Source organism: Solea senegalensis, linkage group LG1 (assembly GCF_019176455.1).
Source record: "Solea senegalensis isolate Sse05_10M linkage group LG1, IFAPA_SoseM_1, whole genome shotgun sequence".
Taxonomy (NCBI): domain Eukaryota; kingdom Metazoa; phylum Chordata; class Actinopteri; order Pleuronectiformes; family Soleidae; genus Solea; species Solea senegalensis.
Genome location: NC_058021.1, coordinates 15,580,208 through 15,604,494, shown reverse-complemented (window position 1 = coordinate 15,604,494; position 24,287 = coordinate 15,580,208). Strand labels below are relative to the sequence as shown.

General features: G+C 39.4%; 1 protein-coding gene across 2 annotated transcripts in view; it reads left to right on the top strand.

Annotated features, from left to right (window-relative positions):
• The first annotated feature begins 1,234 nt into the window (after positions 1 to 1,234).
• The window catches only part of LOC122781498 (corticotropin-releasing factor receptor 2), a 43,894-nt gene continuing 20,841 nt past the window's right edge, over positions 1,235 to 24,287 (top strand). The window contains exons 1-4 of one of the 2 annotated variants that reach the window (XM_044045190.1): positions 1,235 to 1,641; positions 1,777 to 1,816; positions 11,629 to 11,936; positions 12,039 to 12,158. In XM_044045190.1, the coding sequence (XP_043901125.1) occupies positions 11,819 to 11,936; positions 12,039 to 12,158 (238 nt within the window). In that variant the 5' untranslated portion in view covers positions 1,235 to 1,641; positions 1,777 to 1,816; positions 11,629 to 11,818. Of the gene's footprint in view, positions 1,642 to 1,776; positions 1,817 to 11,552; positions 11,937 to 12,038; positions 12,159 to 24,287 lie in introns of those variants that run through there. The other variant, XM_044045199.1, reaches the window with a different exon arrangement.

Here is a 24,287-nt window from a genome sequence, read left to right as displayed (position 1 = left end):
ACCAGATCAATGGCTGCTCCTCCCTGAGAAGGAAAAAAAATTAATGTTTGTTTTGTAAATGCATTTTTGATCCATCTGTGATAGAAAGTGATAAGCTCTCTGACAACACATTACTGTGACTATTTAATTTAAAAAAGCCATCTTATCTTATCATCTATCCAGTTTTAATGTATCGACGTATGTATGGGTTGATAACGTAATATGAACACATTTTTTTGTAATTGTTTATACATAGAAATGTTATTTGTGCACACATAGTAACTTATTTAATATCTTCCAGATGGCTACTTTTGAATTCCCATGTTATATTGTTTAAAACATTACCACAACATGTATTATTGTCTAACTTCACATCAACAATGACTTTAGCTGAATTTGTGTTTTGGTTTTATTGCATTTTTAACATTTTAAACACATTTGCACTCTGCATATTTGCATATTTTCTGGAAAACAATCAAATATTTGCACGGATAGATTTGTTTTGACATTTGGCCGGTGCTGTGTCGACCACTCAGCTCCTCCTGAAAAAGAATGGAAAACAACAACATGTGTGCACATTATTTATGATTGAATGAATGATGTGAGTCATTGGGTTCTGTGATTACCTAAATATTATGTGCTAGTGCTGCAGTTAACTAATGTTAAAATTTGGCAAGACACTCACCTCTTCTTCCTTTGTGTGCTGCAGGGTGTTCATGTAAAAGAGTCCCTTTAGGAGCAAGCGCTTATTTATGGCTCCGGGACAGACCAATGGGTTATTTTAATAAATAATAAATGAAAATGTGTTAAAAAAAAACCATTTTAGTTTATTTATAGAAACATTGCTCCCATTTTTAGGGAATAGACAAACATATATCTTACCATCACCGTGCAGTTTGTCACTGTAGCATCCAGCCACGTATGTACTCATCTATAGCAAGAATGAAAGTATTTATTGTTGTATTTGGTTTCAGTCGATTCACAGTGTAGATTTAAATGGATGTCATTGATTTCAAGTTAAAGCAAGAAACTGTTTTCAGTAGAAAGGAGAATTAATGTACATTAGTTATGCAGTTGCAAATCTATTAAAGGGAAAACACGAAGAGAAGTCTAATCCATCATGGTGTCTTGTGTTTGCCAGTCTGTTCACTAATGATAACATAATCTGCAGTGCAACCATTTCTCCAGTTTAAAACACTGCCCTGCAGAGAAATGAAGCGAGCTGATTATGTACAACCACTGACAACTGCTGAGACGATAACCTGAGCTGTGTCCCCGTCTGCATGGGGGCTGTCTGGAGTCTCTCTGCTATGAACTCATAATGATGTATTGCCATAATTACATGCTTCCTCACACCTGTGAGCGCCACTATGATCTTTTGGATACAAACTTGAACTTCATGAAATGAATGCAACACTCTTGCCTTTGTAGAAAGAAGACCCAGGTTTGTGAATAAGGGCCTTTCAGCATGGAGTTTGCTTGTTCTCCCCATGTGTGCGCTGGTTTTCCCTGGGTTCGTAAATTGGCAGTAAGTGTGAGAGTGGTTGGATATAATCTGTTTGTCAGTGAATTTGATGGCCCTGTACTCTCTGCCTGACGGTAGTGGCTCAAACAGTGAATGCCCATTTTGGTGACCCTCTGGAGCAGCTGGAAAACCAGTAGGTGAGGATGCTCTCCATGGTGGAGCGGTAGAAGAACACACACTATCTCTGGTTGATGTTATTCCTTCTAAGGATTCTCAGAAAGTGGAGTCTTTGTTGTGCTTTCCTGACCAACTGTGTGGTGTTCCTGTTCCAGGTCAGGTTCTCCTCACCGTTAGCTGCTCCACCTCATCCTGGTAAGCAGACTCATCTCCTCCTGTGATGCATTCCAACACTGTGGTGTCGTCCGTGTACTTACTGAAGGTGTTGCTGGTGTGGATGGGGGAACAACATGATCTTGTTAAAACAGTGACCTCAGTGCTCATTTTCAGGTGATTTCACAAAGGCATCGGGGTAATGTCAGTCTAACAGGCAATATTTTGATGGAGCTCATGAAAAGAATGAGCCTCTGGGAAATAAAGTGGCTGCTCTCAACATATTCCTACAGTGAGTGTCAGTTCACAGAAGCAGCTCAGAGTGACACTTTTCTAATTTTGCAATATTCCAACAGAAGAGCATCAACTCCAGCCTGGGAGGTATTGTTTGAGAAATTACATTCCTTTTGATAAGGGAATATTTTCACGTCTTCCCTGGCAGAGCACTGCACCTCCTCAAAGAAAAACAGAGGAGACTTTTACAAAAACAACAAATTGCACATGGGATTAGAGAGATTAGAAAGCACTCTGTGAATGAAACAAAGCTTGATTTGCACTGCCAGCTATGCTTTCTAAACTACATCAAGTGAAAATTACATACAAAAAATCAACTCCCATATCCCATTTTAGATATACATTTTATATCTAAAATGTATGCATTACAGCTTTAATTACAATAACATTTTAAAAAGCAGTCTTTGGCTCAGGGAATAAACCCCACTGTAATTCCAGAAAGCTGTTGGATTCACTTCTGTTTCAACATATTCATCTATATCTTGTATTCTTTGCTTTTTGCAATTTATGATGGAACTTTACCCATAAAATGTATAGTATCACAACAGTTTTTTTTATCTTGTGTCTTTATGTCTGAGTTTCTATGCTGCCTGAGCTGTAGGGGAGAGATAAAACCAAAAACACTATGCTAAATACCTCCTCTGGGCCACTGGCTAAAGAGTTTTCTAAAAAAAAAGAAAAAGAAAAAAAAGGCAGAATAATTTTCAGATGCTCTGTAACCCCCGGGTCCTTAATGACATATTTCAAACAACATATTCACAAGTCATCCCTGAAACACAAGTTTGACATAATTAGATTGTGTTTGGCCACACGGTTGGTGTGGTGGTTAGCCACAGGTTTGTGACTTTGTCAGAACAAGGACCTTTCTGCACGGAGTTTGCATGTTCTCCCCGCGTTCACTGGTTCCCTCCCAGTTTTCAGGAAACATGGAGATTAGGCAAATTGGACACTCTAAATTCAGTGTGAGCGTGGATGGAGGTCTCTATTTGGTCCTGTGATAGAATGGCATACCCTGCCTTTCGCCCTATATCACGACCGCGACCCTCATGTGGAGGATAAAGTGATGAATGAATGAACGAAGACATGCTGCACATGCCTGAATACCACTCCTTTTGCTCAGACCAGAGCCTGAGATTTCAAATAGCAATCTGTGTCGTCTACAAGCCTGATAGTGTGACATGATTTATTTCACAGTGAATAAAACAGAGCAGGATAAAGATTATTCAGACTGCACCATGCTGGAATGTATACTCTGTCTAAACCTCCACGACAAAGGCTTTGACAAAACTGCAGTTGTTTGTTTGTTGTTGGTGTTGTGTAGCAGTTGGCATTCACCACTGTTGTGTTACTGGCTTCCCCCTTATCTTTCCTTCGCCCCCTACTTGCTCATTAAGTGCCTTTGACACGTCTTTCCTCATCTTCACCTCCATAGCCTCCATAACTCACATTTCAGAGTCCCATTGAGTCAACAAGCCTCAGTACCAACAGCCATTTCAGATCATCTGCTTGAGCCCCACTTTATAAACACAACACTTTGCATTGTCCTTGCAGCAGAAAAGAAACAAATGCATTCAAATACAAATGCAAGGAAATTCATATTCCCAAACTCATGAGAGTGTGCACACATGCACAGGGTTACACTATTCTTTTTAGGATACTGCATTGACTTCCATTCATTTAGACAGACTAAACAAAGCTCTACTAAACTCATACCATGAGTGACCAAGAATGCAAAACCCCTTACCATGACCTTAACCATCACAGCTAAATGCCTAACCCTAAACCTTACACTAACCCTAATACTAACCTTAACCCTAAGCCTAAAATCAGGTCTTACTCCCCCAAAAAGCCCTTTAAAGTTACATTTGTGTGGACTTGCCAAAATAGCCTCACAAGGTCAAAATGTCCTCACAAAGATAGACATTTACACATGAATAGACGCACATAAACGCAGGAGTTGTGATTAAAGTTAAGGTTTGAGTTTGTGTCAATGCATTGGGTGCTAAATATGTCCAACATCCCACCCCCAAACCCCACATATGCTAATTTCCTTTACCTTATTGGTGTGTTTAGTCATTTTCATCATGTTTTACACAATTAATGCCCCTATTTTACTTGCAACATGTTATCTATGTTTATCACCTATCTTTCTTCTACAGATCAGTTTGCCTTTTTACATCTTTAGTAACAGAATGTGTCCATACTCTCAATGATCGAAGACACAACACCAGCATTACTGGTACAAATGATCTACATTGCAACAGCAGGACAAACGTCTCAGTGTGAGCGCAGCCCTCTGTAATGATAAGCCTTGGCAAACATTGTGGGATTCCCATTTACTCGTGATAATGCATGGACAGTTCTCTGCTTGTGATAACGCACCACAGTGCCACAGAGGCAGATTTACAAAGATACAGCTGGCAACTGCTCTTTTAGTTAAGCAAATCACTTGTGGCCATTTACAGTGTTTTAGCAGGAGAGTCTTTTTGAACTGTGCAGCGAACTGGAGAGCATAACCAGCACTGCACCACTCAATTTGAGTGGAGTGGTCGAAGGTTTTCCTCAAATAAGCATGTGTCCAGCATGATTTCCAAGTGTTTTGTGGCACAGTGACAAAGTGAGGGATAGGTTGCTCCCGGCAGCAGCAGGAGATGAACTGACATGAGTCAACTGCTCACGTCACCAGCCAAATGAACTGGGACACAATGAACAGGGCTTATCACGTGTGCCACCTGAGCAGAGCTCAGTGTGTGACTGCTGGGCTGCACTGTCAAAGGGCGTATAAGTCTGATTAAGTCACCTCACTTCCCTGTGCCATGGTGCAGGAGGATATTTATTCAGCAGCTGTCATTCCTCTGAGTGCAGTAAGTAGCTCACACTATACACTGTATGCAGTTATGCAAAGCATTTCCGGCTGACTCATGAGATCATTTTGTCCTTCTATCCTGTAGGGAGTCATGCTAGTGCTTAATCAAATCCCGTCCTCCGTGACATGTAATGCATAGTGGCTTTGGGTATTCTTCCCAATATGTTATCACCGTAAGTGACCTTTCGTTGTATTTAGCTGATGGGTTTATTTTGTTGTGTCTCATTTAGTGAATTGCTTTGAATCCAGAGGGTACTTTGGGTGCCACAAGGTGCAATTTGTGTCCCACCCCCTCCTGTTTTCTGTCGAGTAAGTTTCTTCCTGCTCTGCCCTTGCTCTGAGCCACTCCTCCATGATCCTCTGACACATAGCCAGCCTGCCGATACTCTCCTTTGTTGTTGGGCTCAGCCAAAAACAATAAAGTGAAGAACAGCTCACTTGCAGAAATTATATTTCACAGAACAGGGGTGGGGAGCCATATCCATTTTTATAACACCTCCTTTGGCGAGAAATCTAATGTCAGATGTCATACCTGCAGCTGCTCTCTGCCATAGCACCTTGCTCAATTTAATCCTCACCTGTGGTAGTGACATGCATGGCTTGTAAAGACCGTAATCCTCCCCAAATACAACAGTTATTCTCATGTACAAACCTGGCTTATTAATTTGTGTGTTTTGTGTCTCTTTTCTTTTTTTAAACCAGAACAAACTGACAATCCTGTTAATTTTACAGATATTTTTGTATTCTGGGCCAAATCAATTTGTCTTAACTTAGCTGGCAGTTCTCCACCTAAGCCTAAGAATTAGGTCAATTAGACTCAAAGTGTAAATCGATTTCCTTTAAAGTGCTTTCATCGTGTTAGCGGCAACATACCGGACACAAACTAACACAAAGTACAAGTGAGTCATTTGATTTGTAATCATATTGAACGCCTCTAAAAGTGCAAATAAAGTGACATGTTCTCTCTCTGTGAGTATCTGATCGGTTATTCCCACCTAGAAGATATTTGCTTTTTACAGGAAACCTGAATTTACAGTTCTAAATAAAACCCTGAGTCACTGTGCACCAGTTTAGAATCACCACGAGGAAGCCCACATAAAATCAATTACCAACTGTGGTTGAGTTGAGTCTATGCGGGATTTGCTTTAAATGCCCTGAGGTCTCAGGATGCTCAGTCTCCGAGATCTGAGGTTCAAGCTCTGGTGAATTAACTATTACGATCGCAGTAAACAAAGAGGATAGATTAGAAGCATGTAGAGCACTTCATGTCTCATAGAAATGTCTCGTAGAAGAATGTATGACATTATTTCCAACAAGTATATACTAAGCTGTAGATCACACAATAGGTTAATCAAACACATTATTCATTTTCAGTTTTCAGAGGAGTGCAACTGTTCAGTTTCAAAATAGGTTTATACAGTTTTCCTGAGAGTATAGATTAATCAGTACAATATTCACCATTACTTAGTTGAAGTAGCAAACGTATTTAAGCCTTACACAGGAGAATGATGAATTAATTGCAACTAATCTAGCACTCCTCTGTCTTCCAACCTCTCTGGACCTTATATATGCAAAGCAGGGAAAGTCATTTTGAATTTTGAATGTAGCCGAACACAGTTCACAGAGCTTAAACAGACCGTCGACACAGGGGTCTGACATGCAGCGTGGGCAGTGACAGAGGAGTCCAGCTGACATGTCGCCTTATTTGTCAAAGGTTTCAGCGGATGGCACACGTGATATCACGGCTAATTTATTTCAGTCAGGAACACTCTGGACATAATAAAACCATGTATTGCAAGAAATGCAAATGCTCTGTGAGAACGGAGAGTGCGGTGCAGGAAAGTACAAGTACAAGTAAGTGCCCCAGCAAGACACTGAAAAACATTTTTAAACTTTTGAGCCTGTTAAGATTCAGATCTAGGCGGAGGCTGAGGTGGTGGCAGCAAGAAATAAGTGAGGGGGGAGTGTTATTCAAATGGCCCACCTTGTGTTAAAGTGGCAGCTGATTACAACTGGGGTGTATGACTACAGTGTCGTGCATAAACTAACGCAAGGCCTTATTAAACAGCTATCAGCCGTTCCTTCAGCTGGTCTCAGTGCTGCAACACACATTCAGATCTTTTCTCTCTTAGTTCATTAATGCTGCTTTTACGGCCGCCACCCACCTTGTCATCGCCACTTAATCCTCACCGATTAATCAGTGTCATCAATCTTCACCCCTCATCAGCCTCAACGAGTCACAGACTGTCATTTCCACCAATATCTGGACTCATGAGGGATTTAACTAGCTGTTGCTCAGGGCAAAGGCTCTTGATTATAATATTCCCCCATTGAGTCCAAGCACAATCATCACATATAATCTGTTCAATCTTTAATCAACGATACAGTCAAACCAATCATGTAATTGTTGTTGGGACATTTTTAGGGAGGTTTTTTCAAATCCTGTCTTTGTTTTTCCCTTTGAACTGTATACAAAAAAGTTACATCATGAAAATGGCCTTTTAGTGCTCCATGATTCATTGGCGTGCATTTGATTACGCACAAATAATAATTGTTCTCCCTATGCCGGTCATTTCAGTGTGGTCAGACTAATCACAATCAGTGAGGATGACAACAGGCCTCGCTCAAGTCACGAGAAACACTGAAAGCCGCGTGGTACAGAGTGGATGCTGTGAGGGAATTCATTAACTTTTTGGTGTGCTGCTTTGTGGTTGGGAGGGGCGTGCAATTATATCCATTGTTCATCACAGTCGACATTCAGATGCTGGACTCTGATCTGTCTGTACATGATGTGAAAGCACGGGGTGGTGAAATGAAACGGAGTGCTACATGTGGAGGCTTGTGAAAAGGTCACGTCTTGAATTTATCCGGTAAACAGCCAGACTTGGGCTCCTCAGCCTCCTGAGGAGATGCGTGTCAAATAAAGGCACTCTCTGTGTTTTGTAATTGTCATACATGGAGGTCCAGGTCGTAAGATAAACCCTTTATTGGACAGTCATTGAAACACTTGGATATTCACATTTGAAACCCAATAGCCTTTATTTACATTTGTGACATTTTTAAAAATATTACATTTTCATGTAGAAAATCTATGAAGTTAGCATATATGGTTACAATTTTCTAAAATATCTCTCTCTCTCTCTCTCTCTCTCTCTATATATATATATATATATAAAAGTATCAGAAAAACACAAATAAACTGAAAGGAATATTTATTTTTAGTGTTAGACTTTAGTGTTACCCTGTTACCCTGTTACCCTAACCTTTGCTGATTGGCTGAGAGTTAGGGATAGTTTCTCCTACATTCTTGGAAGGGAAGGGTGAAATGCGCAATATTCAGCTGCAGCATGCAACTGCACCAATAATTGTTACTAAGTTACTTTGCATTTTCTGTTCAGAGAAGTAACTTCATTAATGTTACAAAATCTACTGACAGACTCATATTGACCGTGCTTATCATTTCTTTGTAGTTATTTCTCATTCTACTGTACTGTAAAGTGGTTCTCATGTGTCACTTGATAAACTGCCAAACCAATCTCCCCACAAAGCTCTACTTGCATTCAAGTGGACATTGGCAGTGAACTGTTAGAGAGGATAGTCACTCTATGTGGTTTGTAGTTCTTTTTTGGGAAAATGTTAAGTGTTGGATGTACGGGAGTAAAAAAAAAAAGTCAATGTGGTCGTAATGATTTTCACATTTTAAATCACAAATAGGCCCGTTGAGTTAAAGGTGAACACCCTCTATTTCGAGAACTCTCATTCTTTAGCCACTGAAGTTTAAAATGCATCCTTGCTGCAGATGGAAAAAGAAAAAAAAAAGAAAGAAAAAGAGACGCAGGTGTGACATTGCAAGTTAAGGCAGTCACACTGTATTCTGGCAAAATCCAATTTATTAACGGCACCTGCACTTATCTAAAAATAGCCCCATTGCTTAAAAAAAACTAGTTGTATTTGTCTGCATATAACTGAACTCCACCTCAGAGGTGAAAGGCTGTGTTATTTTAGAGAGAAATAATTACATCAATCACATAATTGTACTGTGAATGTTTACATGGACACAAGTCGTTGGTATAAAACTCTGATCCAATACAGCCCATTTTGAAACAAATTTCATTCCAGATGAGAAGGCTAGTATATGCTGAGCGTCATTCAAGTCATATAAACAGTTGATCCAATCATGACTTCCTGGTTTATCTGATCCACGTACACGTTGAGCTGATGATCTGTTAGCGTTATGGTGTATTTCCATTTCAAAAAAGAATAATGAACAGGCACGAAAGTCACAGACAAGTGAAGGAAAAGGAGAACGCTATGGGACACACTCAACGAGTGTCCAAATACCATGAACACTTGATGCATGTGTACGCACAGCACAATCGGATTATTTGTTTTTGCCTCCATATAAACGATGGAACTGTAATTTCCAGACATTTAAGCCATTTTTTAACATAGCTATTGACTTCACCTGTTCACGTCAGTGTCAGGTCATATAAAGCAGTCAGCTCTTCACCTTGTGACTTTGGAAAGCTGGCACATTTTCCGTCCCCGTTGCAACACGAGAACATCACAGTCAGTACTGTGTGATTGTGAGAGTCTCCTCCCCACTGCATTAAATACTATTTCTGATGACCCCTGCAACCAAACAAGTACAGACACATTTGCGAGAAATGTGTCTCCTCCCACCTGATTAGTGATATATCATGCACCTGTGCAGTTTGTTTCTTTCACTTATGGTCTGTTGCAGGATCTGTGTGGATATGCGGTAGGTTTAGCTGTTTTGTCAAGAAGTCTCCTTGCTTTGAACCTTTTGTGCCCTTTGCCAATTTATCTTTTGCCCTCTTGTATTCTATTGTTTTGCCCCTATAACCTCCTTAAATGAGTTTCATGACTTTGCCATTTGTATTTGCTTTTACTTTAATCCATTATATTTAACTGCTTTTGTCAAATTTGCTTGTTGGGTTTATTTGCTATAATTAGCTTTTCAATGATTAAATGGTTTGTCATATTTTAGTTTTTCTTTGTTTAGTTTTATATTTAGCTTTTTTTTTTGATTGATCAGCTGGGTTGCTGGGTGCTTTTTGCTTTATTTTTTGTATTGATGTGTTTTTGGTTTAGTAGTGATGGTGAGAGTTTGGGCATGGGGATAATGACTGCCAGGAACAAGAAATTCATTCATTTATTCGTTTAAATATGCATTTTTCTCTTGGGAGAACAAGATCATAACCCATTTAGACGATGTGCCCTTATTAACGTGCTTGTGCTCCTTTGTAAGTGGTGTGCACAAGTATTTCTTGGCTGGCACATTCTAATTGGTAGTAGTACCATTATCAAAGTGGACCTCCTCCAATATGAAGTCATATTATGACGGGGGAACAATTATGTTTTCAATGTTGCAGTGTTAACAAGGAAGATGAAGGTGAAGATGGTTGTGGGGGGGTTAAAAACAGCATTTGGTCAACAGTGTTGGGGTTTAAGAGATTCTTTTTTTTTTGGAAATGACTTCTCCGGCTTTGGAAAAAACCTGTTTGCAGGGTGCAGATCATGCTGGGGTGCACACATTTCTCTATCCAGGCTTCAAAGCATCGACACAGTGCGTCCCATCACTACTGTTTAGCTGAGAGTTGCCATGCTGGGAGGCAAGGCATGATGTATGACTTCACCACACTTTGCATTCTATTCATTTTGAAAATGTGTCTTCCTGTGTGGCTTGTTCTTAAATATTCAAATTACAATATTTTCTCAAGGGGGTAATTCTGCTGATTATCTGTCTCTTTACCAAGCTTTAATTGATTACCAGCCCCTCAACACATGTGTGTTGCCTTGCCTTGCAACATAGGCAGTAGTTGCAAATGCTGAGTTTGCAATGTTTCCAAAGGGACAATTGGTCTCCCAACATGGGCCAGATTTCCCCAAGGCTGCAAATGGAGCTTATGGAGTCATTTTGACTTATATTATGTTGAAAGGTTATCAATAAAGACAAATTATGTTGTCTACATCCCATCTTTGGGGATTGTGATATACCTTCTACACTGCGGTGTAGATTAGGTGAGGCTACTAAATTGTTTACATTAGCCCATATTTTACAACTCAGTGGCAGGACGTGAGCAATCTTTTGCTAACTAAGGTTTTGCTAACTAAACAGTGAAATGTATATGTATACTATTGGCAATGCATAACAATACCACCTGAGTCACAGGTTTGTCTTGTCCTCATTATTCACTGCCAAAGTTTCCGATGCATTTATTTTTTAAATTCACACTAACCACTTTTTACTCAGTGACAGATGTTATTTAAAATGTAGCAAAATACAGTATTTCCAAAAAAAACCAACATATTTGGGTAAAAGTAAATATTATAAATTAAAAAAAATTACACAAAAGTACACAAAAAACCTCAATTACAGTTTATGTAATTCATTACTTTCCACCTCTGGGAATGACCACAATTCCCTATATTTACTCAATGTGTATAGTAATCCCTGGACTAGTCATGTGAATGTTGTTTTCTTTCCAACAGATGTTTATTATCAGCACTTTTTTTGAGTTCATATTTATGCCCCATCTCTTCCGCTCTGACTTTTCCATGTCTAGGCAGAAGACCCCCAAAAAAAAAAACAATGATGGCAGGTGTGAAATACCAGACTGACAAAGCCTATTGTCTTGTCACTCCGGTTTGTCGGCTGTCATTCACACAGGGGTTGCAGCCAGTGGATGGATGAGCGGATGCGCATGTCTGATTGGCCAGGCACGCGCTCCCAGCAGGAGCGCCGGGCTCTCGACTTGTCGCTCAGATTCACAAGCGCATGAACACCGCGGAGCCGCGCGCGCTGTGTCCATCTCCTCTCAGACTTGGAAATAATCCACTTATCATTGAACGCTGGCACCATGGACGCCACCATCTATCAAATCATTCTTGGAGAGCTCGGGGACCTAAACTGCACTTTGATAGATGCGCTTCAGGACACTTTTTTGGAAAACGCTTCATTATCTTTGAGCGCTGATGGTAAGAAGAACTGAAATCTTTCCCTCCTAATTCTTATACGACATTAAGAGGTGTTTTATTGCTTCGTGGATAACCTAATACGAAGTTTTTTGTTTGTTTAAGGTTTATATTGTAATGCCACGACTGATGAGATTGGAACCTGCTGGCCACGGAGCAGCACAGGGAGCATTGTGGAGATACCTTGTCCTGAGTACATCAACGGGGTGAAGTACAACACAACCAGTAAGATAATAAGCTATTATAATTATTAATATCCATGTTTGTATCCTTTGTTCCTATTCTTCTTTTTTGTTTAATTAAAATGGGTTTGTTCTTAAGAAGCATATTGTAATACATGCACTGGTGATTTCATAAGGGTAAACTTAAAGACCTTAATTGTTAGATGGAGGATTGTTGTTTTTTTTGTCCCTTTAACTCACTTCAGTGAACATCAATATTATTACACAGCTTTTCACTGGAACAGCTGCTTCAAAATGAGCCCATGTGCTCACACAATGTAAAAATGAAGTGCTGCTAAAATCACAGAGACCTCAGCTGCCTGTGATGTGATGGCTGGTTGTTGTGTGATAAGGTGTAGTAGAGTATTGGCCAAACTTGCTTGGTGTTTTTTATAGCAGCTGATATCTAAAATCATTTGCCTCTTCTATTATTGTCATATTTGTCCAAACTTGGTTGAACAACAAGACCGTGTCAATTTTCTTTTACTTCTTAGATAGCTTGTAATAAAACATCCAGAGATGGTCTCAATAGTTTAGTTAGTTCATGTAACAGATAATTCATCCGTCAATATGAGCTTTAAAGTAAAGTTGCATACAATAAAATAATAATATAACTCGTATGATGTCCTGCCCAGTTTAGCTTTACCGTAACCACACCTGTCATCACAGAGGGCATTGTCACCTCCTTAATATAAAACAGCAGTTAGAAGTCACTGCTGTGCTCTGCAGTTCCTATTACTCCCTGATGATATCAATAAAAAAGAGATAACATAATGGTTTTATTTTGACGCTTTGAGAGAGACTGAAATCTGTGTCATCCATCAGCCTTTGCTAAAAGGTGAGAAAAGCAGATCACAGCAACACCTTCAGTATTACATAACACCATGTGTTAATCATCAGGCTGATAATCTTGTTGTCACACTCTGAAATCTGAATAGCATCATTCATTCGGCAAAAAAAGAGCTCCCACTGTAAACTGCTTCAGGATGACTGTGTGAGTGTGTGTGCACCAAGGCTGTTATCTTTGTAATGGACTCAGGTGCAGAGTCATTATCAACTGACACACACACACACGCACACATGCGCGCCGCCTGCCTAGTCACCTCTTAATGCATTGATTTAGCCTTTGCTCTGATGCTGCCAAGTATTAGCCGGACAGGTTTTGGTGTGAAAAGCACAGTCATTTGTAATGACAGCTGATGTCAAAACCTTCCCATCAATTGTTGACACACATATGGATCAATAATATATATTTTTGACAGACAGGGGATATGACACATGATGGGACTGCAGCAAATGAATAATTGGGTCAAATTGATCTATAGCTGAGTCTTGTCACATTGTAGTACAGCAATGTCACTGTATGCAGAAGGTTGTTTTTTTTGGCTGCATTTTTAGTTGTATCTCTCTTATTGCCTTCTTCTTGATCAGTCATTAAGGAAGTCGCACGATTAAGATAAAGAAAATAGCAGTCCTGAGGTGGAATTTAGATGTTTTAATTACAGAAATCACTCACATGGGAACACAGTAGTGGCAATGCCATGAATTTGTCTTAACAGATGGTGTGTGATGGCTGGGCTATAAAAAAAAATCAATCAGGATTTCTTGATTTAATATTGTGACTTTTTTTTGGACAATTATTTTTCATTATGGAATATTTGTGGTTCATAGAAACATGATCAGTCCATAATAAGTACTTAGGCCAAGCTACTTGGCGCTCTCAAACTTCTAATACAGCTCACTAATAGAGGGTAATACGATCCATAATTTCAGAGACATAATTGTGGAAGGCAGCTCTGACAACCTTTTTTTTTTTGCCAATTTAGAGGCTTTTATGAATGTGTCCTGATTAGTGGGACATGAAAGACAGAAAACAAAATCTCAAAGAGCCTTTTTTTTTTCTTAATAGAAAAAATGAGATGGAAACTGTGGCTTTCCTGACAAAATTGACTCACAAGTGTGCATTCATCATGCCACGTTTCAGTAAGTCTAAACATGTATGTCTCATTTGTCATGAAAGGAGCACAATACCTTGTTCAAAGACTCATACCCTGAAGAGTCCATTGCCGTCTTGAATGTTGGATGATTCCCTGTCAGCAAACTATGGCTGAGACAGATAAAGTGCATCTCGTCAGTCTGAGTTCTCTAACCAGCTGTTTGCTGCTGGTGCTGTTTAACCGATACTTGCCTCTTTAAGCAAATACCTCCAGTATTACAACATGTACGTCACAGGGTTTAGGAAGCTCAACTGATTTCCCTTGCTTCTCCATCCACTCGCAACACTTATATTTACAAGTTGTCCCTTTTTCTGAAAGGAAAAAGATTTGAAATGAAGGCTGGATGGAGTTCGATTTCACTGGAGGATAATAACACAGAGAGAGATGGTGGTTATTTAAAAAGCCTGGACTGTCGTTACTGAAAACGACACATCCATCTTAGATAGAAGTGGCAGAATTGTGAGTCTACTGAGTAAAATTATGAATGTTGCTTCTAAAATGAATGGACTTCAGTGACCCATTAACTCAAGTGTGCTGTGCGGCAGATAAGTGTGGTTACGCACAAAGCAAAGAAGATAGTTAATATCAAACAGACCTCAAGTACGGTCGCTTTGCTTGTACAAGACAGCCTATTACCCCAAACTGACATGCATCCCAAATAATATTAAAAAAGCTTGAATGCACTCAATGTACAACAACTTCATGTGAAATAAAAATTCATGGTAAAAAACCCCAGAAAATCCTCAATACACTGCACAGTATGTAATTTCAGCTGTCAATAACAAACAATATGAGGAGTGGTTTGATGATTGTCCAGATTTCTGCTGGCTGATCCTTTCAGCTTAATACTCCCTTCTGGAAAGGTTAACCAGAACAAGTACGGCTGGCACAACTCGACTGTCTTTCTGAAGGTTTATTCCACATACACGATTAGGCAGCAGTCAGTTAGTAGTTTGACAGTTATTAGCTTGAAGCTAGACAGTTATTAGTTTGTTAGCTACTAACTACAGCCAGTCAGACAGTCAGTCAGGTTGTAAAACCGACAAGTCGTACAGGTTCTGATGATAGATAGATTTACGAAGCCGCCTACAAAGGCACATACGAAGGCGATATATAACAAAACATGGCTTTGACGACGCACCTTAAAGGCAACAGTGCTTTGATACCAATTACAACAATGAACAGATAAATAGAATGAAAGATAAATAGCTTTGCCTGCTAGAAAGTTCTACAATGATGTCAAGCAGAATGGAATCATAGCAATTTTTGTCTGGGTAGAGCCCTGGTGGCAGAACACGCAGCAGACAACAATGAGTAGTTATGATCCATTAATAAATGCACACAATGTCATTAAATACTCATGTTTTAGGACGGTGACGCTGTGTCCTGAGCCTATGATGAGCACAGACCGATTTGACAAATGACCTGAAGCTATCTCTCCATCTCTGCAATACTTTACCAATGCTGACACATGGTTTATGGCGATTACTGTCCAAATGCAGCCGTGCCCTCCCTCTGTGAACTGCCCTGATGTCTTCTCTCATAGATTCCCACAGATTCATAGATCCTACATTTACAAACAGAGCTTAGAGGAGATGCACTGCCATTGTTCCTCCACTAACTAACATACAAACACGAGGTTAAAAGGTGTTGCTTTGTTCATTAACAGAATATAATACATAACTATTTGAGCCTTAGTATTCAGGATTTTCTGGCAAAGTAGAATCCTTTGTTATTTGTATGTATTTCAACTTTCTGTTCTCATGGAATTTGAACTCCAAATTTGCTTCTAAGTAATTATAATTAAAGCATTTTCTTTTTAATTGCTAAAGATCACTCATGTATAAGTTTCATAAATGTGAATGGGTGAATACAAGCACTGTGCCATGAAGCTCTTTTTAAAATAGAATACTAACAATTTCTTCATAAGCATTGCTGCATCATAACCTGGCCTGTGATGCCGTGTTGTTTTGTCAACGTGACGTTTAACGTTTTATCTGTGGCATTTTCTTCCAAATGCTCCTGTGACTCACATGAGAGACTGTAGAAAAACAACTGGTATTGTTAGATAATGCAGAACATTTTACCATTTTTGCACTCTGCAGTCGGATAGAATGAATCTTTCAGCTGGTTTATCATTGACCACAGGCAACTGGAACCCACAGGCTTAACCCAATAATGCCTGACCTGAGAAATAATGGAAAGAAAATTCAACTTTTTTATCAAGTTCAAGTAGAATGACAATTGCGGGATTTACCACTAATCTCCTCTGCACAAACGTGCAGTTTATACAATGAATGAAAATGCAAAAGTAATTAGATATATAATAATAAAAAAAAGTAATTATAAGTTACTTTAAATGATTAAGTATATAAAAGAAAACCTCACCATAAAGTCTTCATTAAACCATATGATTCTCCTTGATGCAACCATAATGGGATTCAGCCATTTTAGTGCAAAAGGTATCCACCAGGGGGCAGAAGACAAGTATCAGATTCTATACAACCAGGTTTTGGAATTGATAGGTCTCTGACATGAAATTAGGAAATATGTTACCCATGGCATTGATAGCCTTTTTGTTATTGAATCAGAGCCACTGTGGTGTATATGATGTATGATACACATATTTGTACACCAACACGTGTTCATATCTGCAAACCTCACAGTCTTCTATGGACTGCAAACCATCGACAAGGACAAATGACTGAATGGAAGCCATTTGCGATTGACATAATGAGGTACAGTGACGGGTTAAAGGACAGAGAAGCCAGCTTGTTTTCATCAACAACAACTCTGTGGTGGCATTGTGTGCTTGTGTCTCTCAGAGAAGGGGGTGAGGATTTGAGGTGTTGGTGAAAATAAGTGAGCTTTTTCCATCCTTTAGCCTTTAACTGTTCCTCATTATATCCACACTCCAGGACGTCTCCCACCAGGGTTGCAGTTCCGCCCTGTTCCCAGACTTTATGTTAAGATAAAACTGTCTCCAGCAGATAGGGCAGGCGTTAGCGCGGCATCCCCCGCTAATGATTTTCAGAAAGCACAACTACATTTTCATATTCCGGTTTTTAGTTTCACAATTTTGTTTGTTTTGTTTGTGCCACACAAAGACCAATTAATTCTGTCCTTGTGAATTGTGCCTCCAATATGTGTGTTGTATGCTATGTTTATGTATGTTATGGTTACAATGCACCATTAAGTCCAGTTGACCTTTTATTATAATATGCACTGTGACACTGTGAGTCTGTCTTTTTTATAAATCATGACATCAGTTTGTCCTCGTTGAATTTAAATGGCATTCAGTCTGTGGAATGGACTAAATTGAAGTGGAGTTGTACCTTATTTAGTATAATATAGGGTTTTTTGAACTCTTAATTGCACAAATGATGTGTTTAATCACAGGAGGCAGCACATTATTATACATATTACATGTTAATAATATATCATAAGTGACATTGGCTCCTGAGGTGACGAATAATGTGAGCACCCATCTGCAGCCACACATAAATTAAATGGAAAAAAAAAAGAAAAAACATTGCAAAATAGGTAAGATTAAGAATTGAAGTTTAGACTTTAGAGAACATTTATATTTTTTGCATTAGCTTTGGTCACATAGGGTCAAATCAATGGCACAAACAGATTATTTTCCTTTTCCCTGTTGGTAGATCTTAGAGCTCCACGTTTGCATGCATATTGGATAAGAATGTGCCAGGATGGGTGGCCACTGTTGATAAAAGGACGACCACTTGTCCTTCTATGAAACACTGGGAGACGTAAACTCATTATCTGGTTTAACTGCATAAGTTTTCTGTAGTGCCTTTAAAAAAATAACCCTGCAATTTTATCTCCAAAAAATGTTGCAGTTCTAATTGATTTTACAGGCTTAACAGACCTGCTTAGGTAAAGGGCTATAAATTCTTTTCCATCTCTTCAAACCTATATAAATATTAATGTGTGCACAGAGTGGCTTTAGAGGTTTATGCATTTTTAAATCTTCCTGTGCCCCTTTTCCATATATTTATTCACTTCTCTGGTTTACATGAAATGCTCATCACCACAGTTGGGACAGAGTTCTTGAGTGCGGCTCAAAATCAATCTTTGTCTCTGCTTTGTTACAATCATGTCTTGTATTTTCTGTAAAGCCTCAGGGTAGGACAAGATGTTCACTGCAGTAGATGAATGTGGGGAATCAGTTTTGCAAACTCAAGCCTTGGCGACATTAATGGTCTCTCTGTAAATGTAATCATTCAGTTAATCGCGCCTCGTCTTTGATAAACTCCCCTCGCCTCTTTTGGTACACAGTCACTGTTGCAGAGGACACATCCTCTTTGCACGCTGGCTTACACTTCTCAAAGTCAGGATTACTTTTTTTGCACAACGGAGGGTATTGATTCTCTTATCGGGATTAATAAAGTCTGAGGCCTATCGGTGCTGTGATTTATATCAGGTGCAGGGAGGAGAGCAGAGGGTATAGCTGCTGCCTGGTTGCATATTGGAGATGTTGCTTTGACACTTAATTTCCAATCCGAGATGAGCAACAGAAGCAGGCATGGAAAAAGAGCGACAGAGCGGTTCGGCAGCGGAAGTGTATTGTGAGTCTTTTTAAGAAGCTGCCTGCATCTTTTTGATTATGTGTGGGGCAAAAAGACCCAAACACCTGCATGAAAGATCTTTTCCCTGAGCAAACATCTTTTCTTTTTTTCTTTTTTTTAGAACCTTTATGGTTAGGAAAAATATCCAGTCATATGAGTGCAAAACAGAGCAGAATGTGCCCTGTGTAAAATTGATCAAATGTAGAATGGCAAGAGGTATAATTGACAAACTGCCTGGAGATGATGGGGATATTTATAGCCAAGCAGTGCAAAAGAAATCTCTCCACTTGTCACTGTACAATTAGCATACTCTAATGACTCAATGTTTTCTAATGACGTTTAATCAAAGTATGAATTTGTGTAATACTGCTTTGTGTCTTTGTCAGTTAACATTCACAGCCTCGCGGAAGCTCTCCCAGTTAAAGATTCATATAGAATATTATATATTGCCCCTAAAAAGCAGTGATAATGGCAAGTCAATGCTTATACATAATAATAAACTAAAAGGAAAATAAAACCCTGTTCTAAATTTAGAATACAACAAGATATGCAAATAGAACCGTAAAATACAACACAAGGTGGAATAAAAATGGGAGTCAACAGGTTAACTGTTTTAACTTTAAAATAAACTAAAAATACAAATAAAACACAGCACAGGGTGGAATAAAAGGGAGCTATTCATGTCTAATATCCCTTGTCCAGTGTGTCCTGCACACACTTCTCATTGCTAATCTGGCTTCTCCCCACCCCCTCAAACTCAATCCAGCAATTGCCTTGAAAATGCTCCTGTGAAGCACCTCTCCTGCAGTGTGACCTTTGATCTGCGTCTCCATAAGACCAGGCAAGAGGTTAGACAGTCAACAAATTCAGGTCAGCATGTGTGGCAAACATTTCACTAGCCACTGCACACCAAGTTCCCCCGGGGGTCCAATCAGCACCAGCCTCCACTGACTGCACTCACCACCGCTGCCTCAGCATCCACACATGCTGTACTCAGCTGCAGCACAATAGCTCGACACACACTTTAAGCCACCAGATAATACACACAATTAGTTCATCACAATCAGGAGCTCTTGGAGTCGTTTCAATTATTTAACTTGCCGTCACACATGTAAGGCCTTAATGGTTTCTCTCACCTTATTTTTTTCTCATCTTACAAAACGCGTTGATAATAATAATAAAAAAAAAAAAATGTTTCAAATCATTCTCTGCTCTGAAACACTGCGAGCATGTTCCACTGGAGGAGCCAAACACGGTCACAGCATGGCCACAGCAGGTGACCATCACTGTTAGAGTTTCTACAGAATAGTAATGTGAACACATTGGTTTCAGACCTCCTTTTCAAGACATGTAGAGAAGTGATGTGTTGAGGCGCTGATGTGCCTTGTTTTTCAATCAGTGTCTTGTGTAAAATCATGGCCCACACTAGAGGATATATAAATCGGACGTGATTATAAAAACGTGACACAACAAACGTAAACCAATTTTCAGGGTTTTAATCTTGATGCAGGGCCACACACTTTCAGGGAGGAGATTCCAGGGATTTGGGATCTCACAGAAACTTGTGTGATTTAAACATGGAGTTGGACTGTCGTCGCTGTCAGTTAATAGCTCTTGTGTGCAATGTTGAGTGCTGAGAAATGCAAAAAAGAATCTGTGGAAGAAGGAATTGACTTGGCTTGTGCAAGTAATGGTTCTAAACAAAAGAACAGTCACCAATATCAAATGTGTGTAATACTTACGATTTGAGATTGGGAAGACTCTGTATGTTAACCCCTCATCATTTGGCCATATAATCTGTTCAAATCATCCTAAAATTGGAAGGCACCCGTGATTGTTGGAAGGGTCAGATTGGGACTGAAATCTGACAAATTATTCTAGAGAAACAGGTGAAGGTTTCTTCAAACTGACTCACTTAGGGCACTGGTGTGTGCAGTACCGCCGTTGACGTTGTTTGCATAACAGACGCAGGAGAACGAAGCTTCATGTTACAACACATTGAGGGCCGATGATTGATGATTGGAGCCTTGCTCTGTGGGATTTACACAGAATGTGTACACCTGGCTCGACTGGGAGCTCTGCACTGCGGCGCGATCACGGAACAGACACAGGAATTGATACAAATGAATTTTTTCATCACAGTGACCTGCTTTTAAGTGTTTCTCAGGTTTGACCGCACGCGCATGATTCTTACTCGTGTAATGTCGTATTATATGTTCTCCTTATCCAACCGCACAGGTCTATTGGATTTCTCCCAGAGCCACTTGTAGCACGCTGCCTTTTGCCTTTTGCTCATTTCATCTCACCCACTGACTTGACCACAGCAGTGGGGTAAGGGGAGAGTTTTACAGCACACATACTGGCACAGATCCACATTTATGACCGACAGCAGTATTTACGAGTACAGTGCCCACTCAGGACTATAATGTCTGCTGTGTTTGGAAATTCTAATAACAGACCCAATACAGTATGTCAGATACATAACAGTGACTCACTTGCCATTTAATTAGGTACATCTAGAAAAAAACAAAACAAGTGCTGTGTGCAACAGGCCTGCAATAAATCCAGTTTTGTAGCCATTTGTGTTGCTGTTGAACTTGCTTATACTGAGAGGGGTTACTAGTGTTGTTAATCACTTTATACTTCAGTATATAGTTAATTATACTTCAGAACACTTTTAATTAGCTCCACACAACACAGGGGCCACATTCATATGCGATGAGTTCAGGAGAATCCGCTAAAGTAATACTTTTTGTCTAATTGTATTGACTTTTTATCAACAGGCGTTTTGGGAGCACTGAAACACTATTTTTGGAATGCAGAATCACATAACGCCACACTTTTCATTTTCGTGAAGATGCGTACGTTACGTGTACCGATAAGCTGCTTTGGGGAAACGATGATATCAGAGTCCCAGCTCTCTCTTCCTCTTTCATTTCTCTGTCACTATCTTTTGTTTGGTCTATTCACTTTAGGATTATCTTTTATTGTCTTCTCCTCATCATCCTGGCAAATTACTACAGTGTTTAGAGTCAATTTTGAGCGGTCGGGTTGTGTGGATGAAGGTGTTCTTGAAACGATCCAGTGTTTGCGGAACACTTTTGTAAACAAAAAAAAAAAAAAAAAAAAGTGGATAAAGAGACAGCCTCCAAACATGTATATATATTGTACATGTATTTATAGTAAATCAATACCCCTTTCATACATATTCAATAAAAACTGAACATTATAGTATTACATGTAAAACATTATTGAAGGCCTGTAATTAATTAATTCAACATCATGGTCTATCTTTTATTTAACTCATAAGTGTTTGGAATGAAGAATATCACACACTATTATATTTTTCAGCACTGAGGAAAATCTAAGGCATGATTAACAAGTTTATTTAGATTTTTTCATAGCACACACGGCATATTATAGACAGTCGTGCAATAACGAAGTTAGATGACGCATGGTTTGGTGTTACATATGGCAGCAGCACTTGCTCTCCCCGTTAATAATTCTAATATAGCATATTATGCTCGGGTGGAGATGAAATAGAAACAAAATATCTGTCCGGTTGATCCTGAATGCGTCACAAACAAAGTGCTCCGGGACACTTTTGCTTCAGGGTACCGTGCATAATCTGTTGCATGCAACTGCTGCGATAAGCCACTTTCAAAGCTCACTGGTTGAGGGGCTGATGAGAAAATCGAGAAAAGCAGACTCACAGACCAGGATTGCTTTATTTATGGGGATTCCATGTATGTTTGTGAGAGCATGGACACAAACAAGGCATATTAAGAGACACAGGTGTGGGTAAAAGATCGCCCAGCATCTCTTCCTCTGGCTCTGTTGGCCTGTCTGCATCAGTGCTCATTGCTCAAGGCACAAAGAGGTTCATTGGTCCCTGCTTAACAAGAGGAGATGGACTGAGTGTTACCTTGACTCACAATCATTGCAATTCATGGTGTGATGCATTTCAAAAATGTTCTAAATCTCTAAAGTTGCTTTAAGTACTACGCTACAAATTAAAAACAAGCAATTTCAAAAATAAATGTGTATAAATTTGTATAGTTCAGACAAAGTATGCAAAGAAGGATTGCAAAATAACTGAAAAGCACACATGCAAGCTCACAATCAGACCTCATATTCACACGTTTTTGAAAAACAAGGGTGTAGCTGTTCAGCACAACTGTCAGCAGCACAGATACAACACTGACACACCCAGTTTCACATGTTTCCAAACAGACTGTCAGCTGAAGTGGTGTGGGCTAGTTTTCCTGAAATGTTGTGATCACTTAATTAAACTCAAAAATATTAAACAGAATGAAAATAATTGTTTTATGACATTAGCTGTGCCTTTTGTTGAAGTGGGAATTGAGACTTATCAACCATATTGAAACACAAATGCAGAGCATATTCTGCATATTTAATTGCAGCGTAATATTAGGAACATTAGCTGAATGCCATGTCGCTGTGCCTCTCTATCTCAGCATATATGATATGATGTGCATACACTTCATTTTCTTCATCTGTTTTGCACGGACAAATATTGGACACATCGTGTGGCAAAAGCATCATACTGTATAGACCCCTCAAACAGCATTACTTAAAAGGGAACAGTAGGGCAGCAGGTAGGAATAGCAATTCCCTAGACATCCAAACATCATTTAAATATATCCCTTTAAATGATCCTACAGCAAATTTAAGCAAATATAAGAAAAATAAACACTTTCATCTCAGGTTTTTAATGTTTAAACAGAGCATATTTGATTCACAAACATCATTAGTACAATTTTGGCCTTGGGGCCTGAGTGAGTAATGCATTAAAATATGCATTAAAACACATCACATACATACATTATGCTAGGACACATTACATAATTTATGAAATTTAATGAACCATCTCAAGAGTAATGAAATTGCCAATCACATTGATTCCCAGTCTCGCTTCTGTGGGGGAATGTACATGAATCATCTCTACATGTAAGAGACTGACATGTTTTAAGACACAGCAAATACCACTGAAGAAGCTGAACCAAAGCTCTGCATCTCCACTCCCTCCTTATCAGAGCCTGCGTCTGCAGCTTTCCCTCGTGGAGTTTCCCCGTGCGACACCGTGCCAACAGCTGATTGCGGGTGTAAACTATCGAGTCATGGCTGAACGGCTTTATAGTCTAAATAGTAAAGATAGTCTATAGTCAAAAAAATTAGTAAAAGGCATCAAATTAGCAGCAACAGTTGTGCATCCATAGTTCTACACAAGGTCGTCAGAGACGCAAAAACGAACAGAAAATGACTTAAACACAGAAAGGAGGCTGTTGCATCAGCAAACTGCCACTCGTGTGGCGCCATCATTATACTCCTGCTACGGATTTTAACAATACAGACTGTCTTGAGGTCACATGCACTTGAAGCTGGGCAGACATCAATGTGCGCGTGATTGATTGCCTCCCTGCATTTTGACAGCATTGCTTGTTCTGCTTGGTCGGTTTATTCATAACTTCATAAATTCTTGACAGAGCATGGAATTTGATATGAAGTTTACATGATGACTCTTCC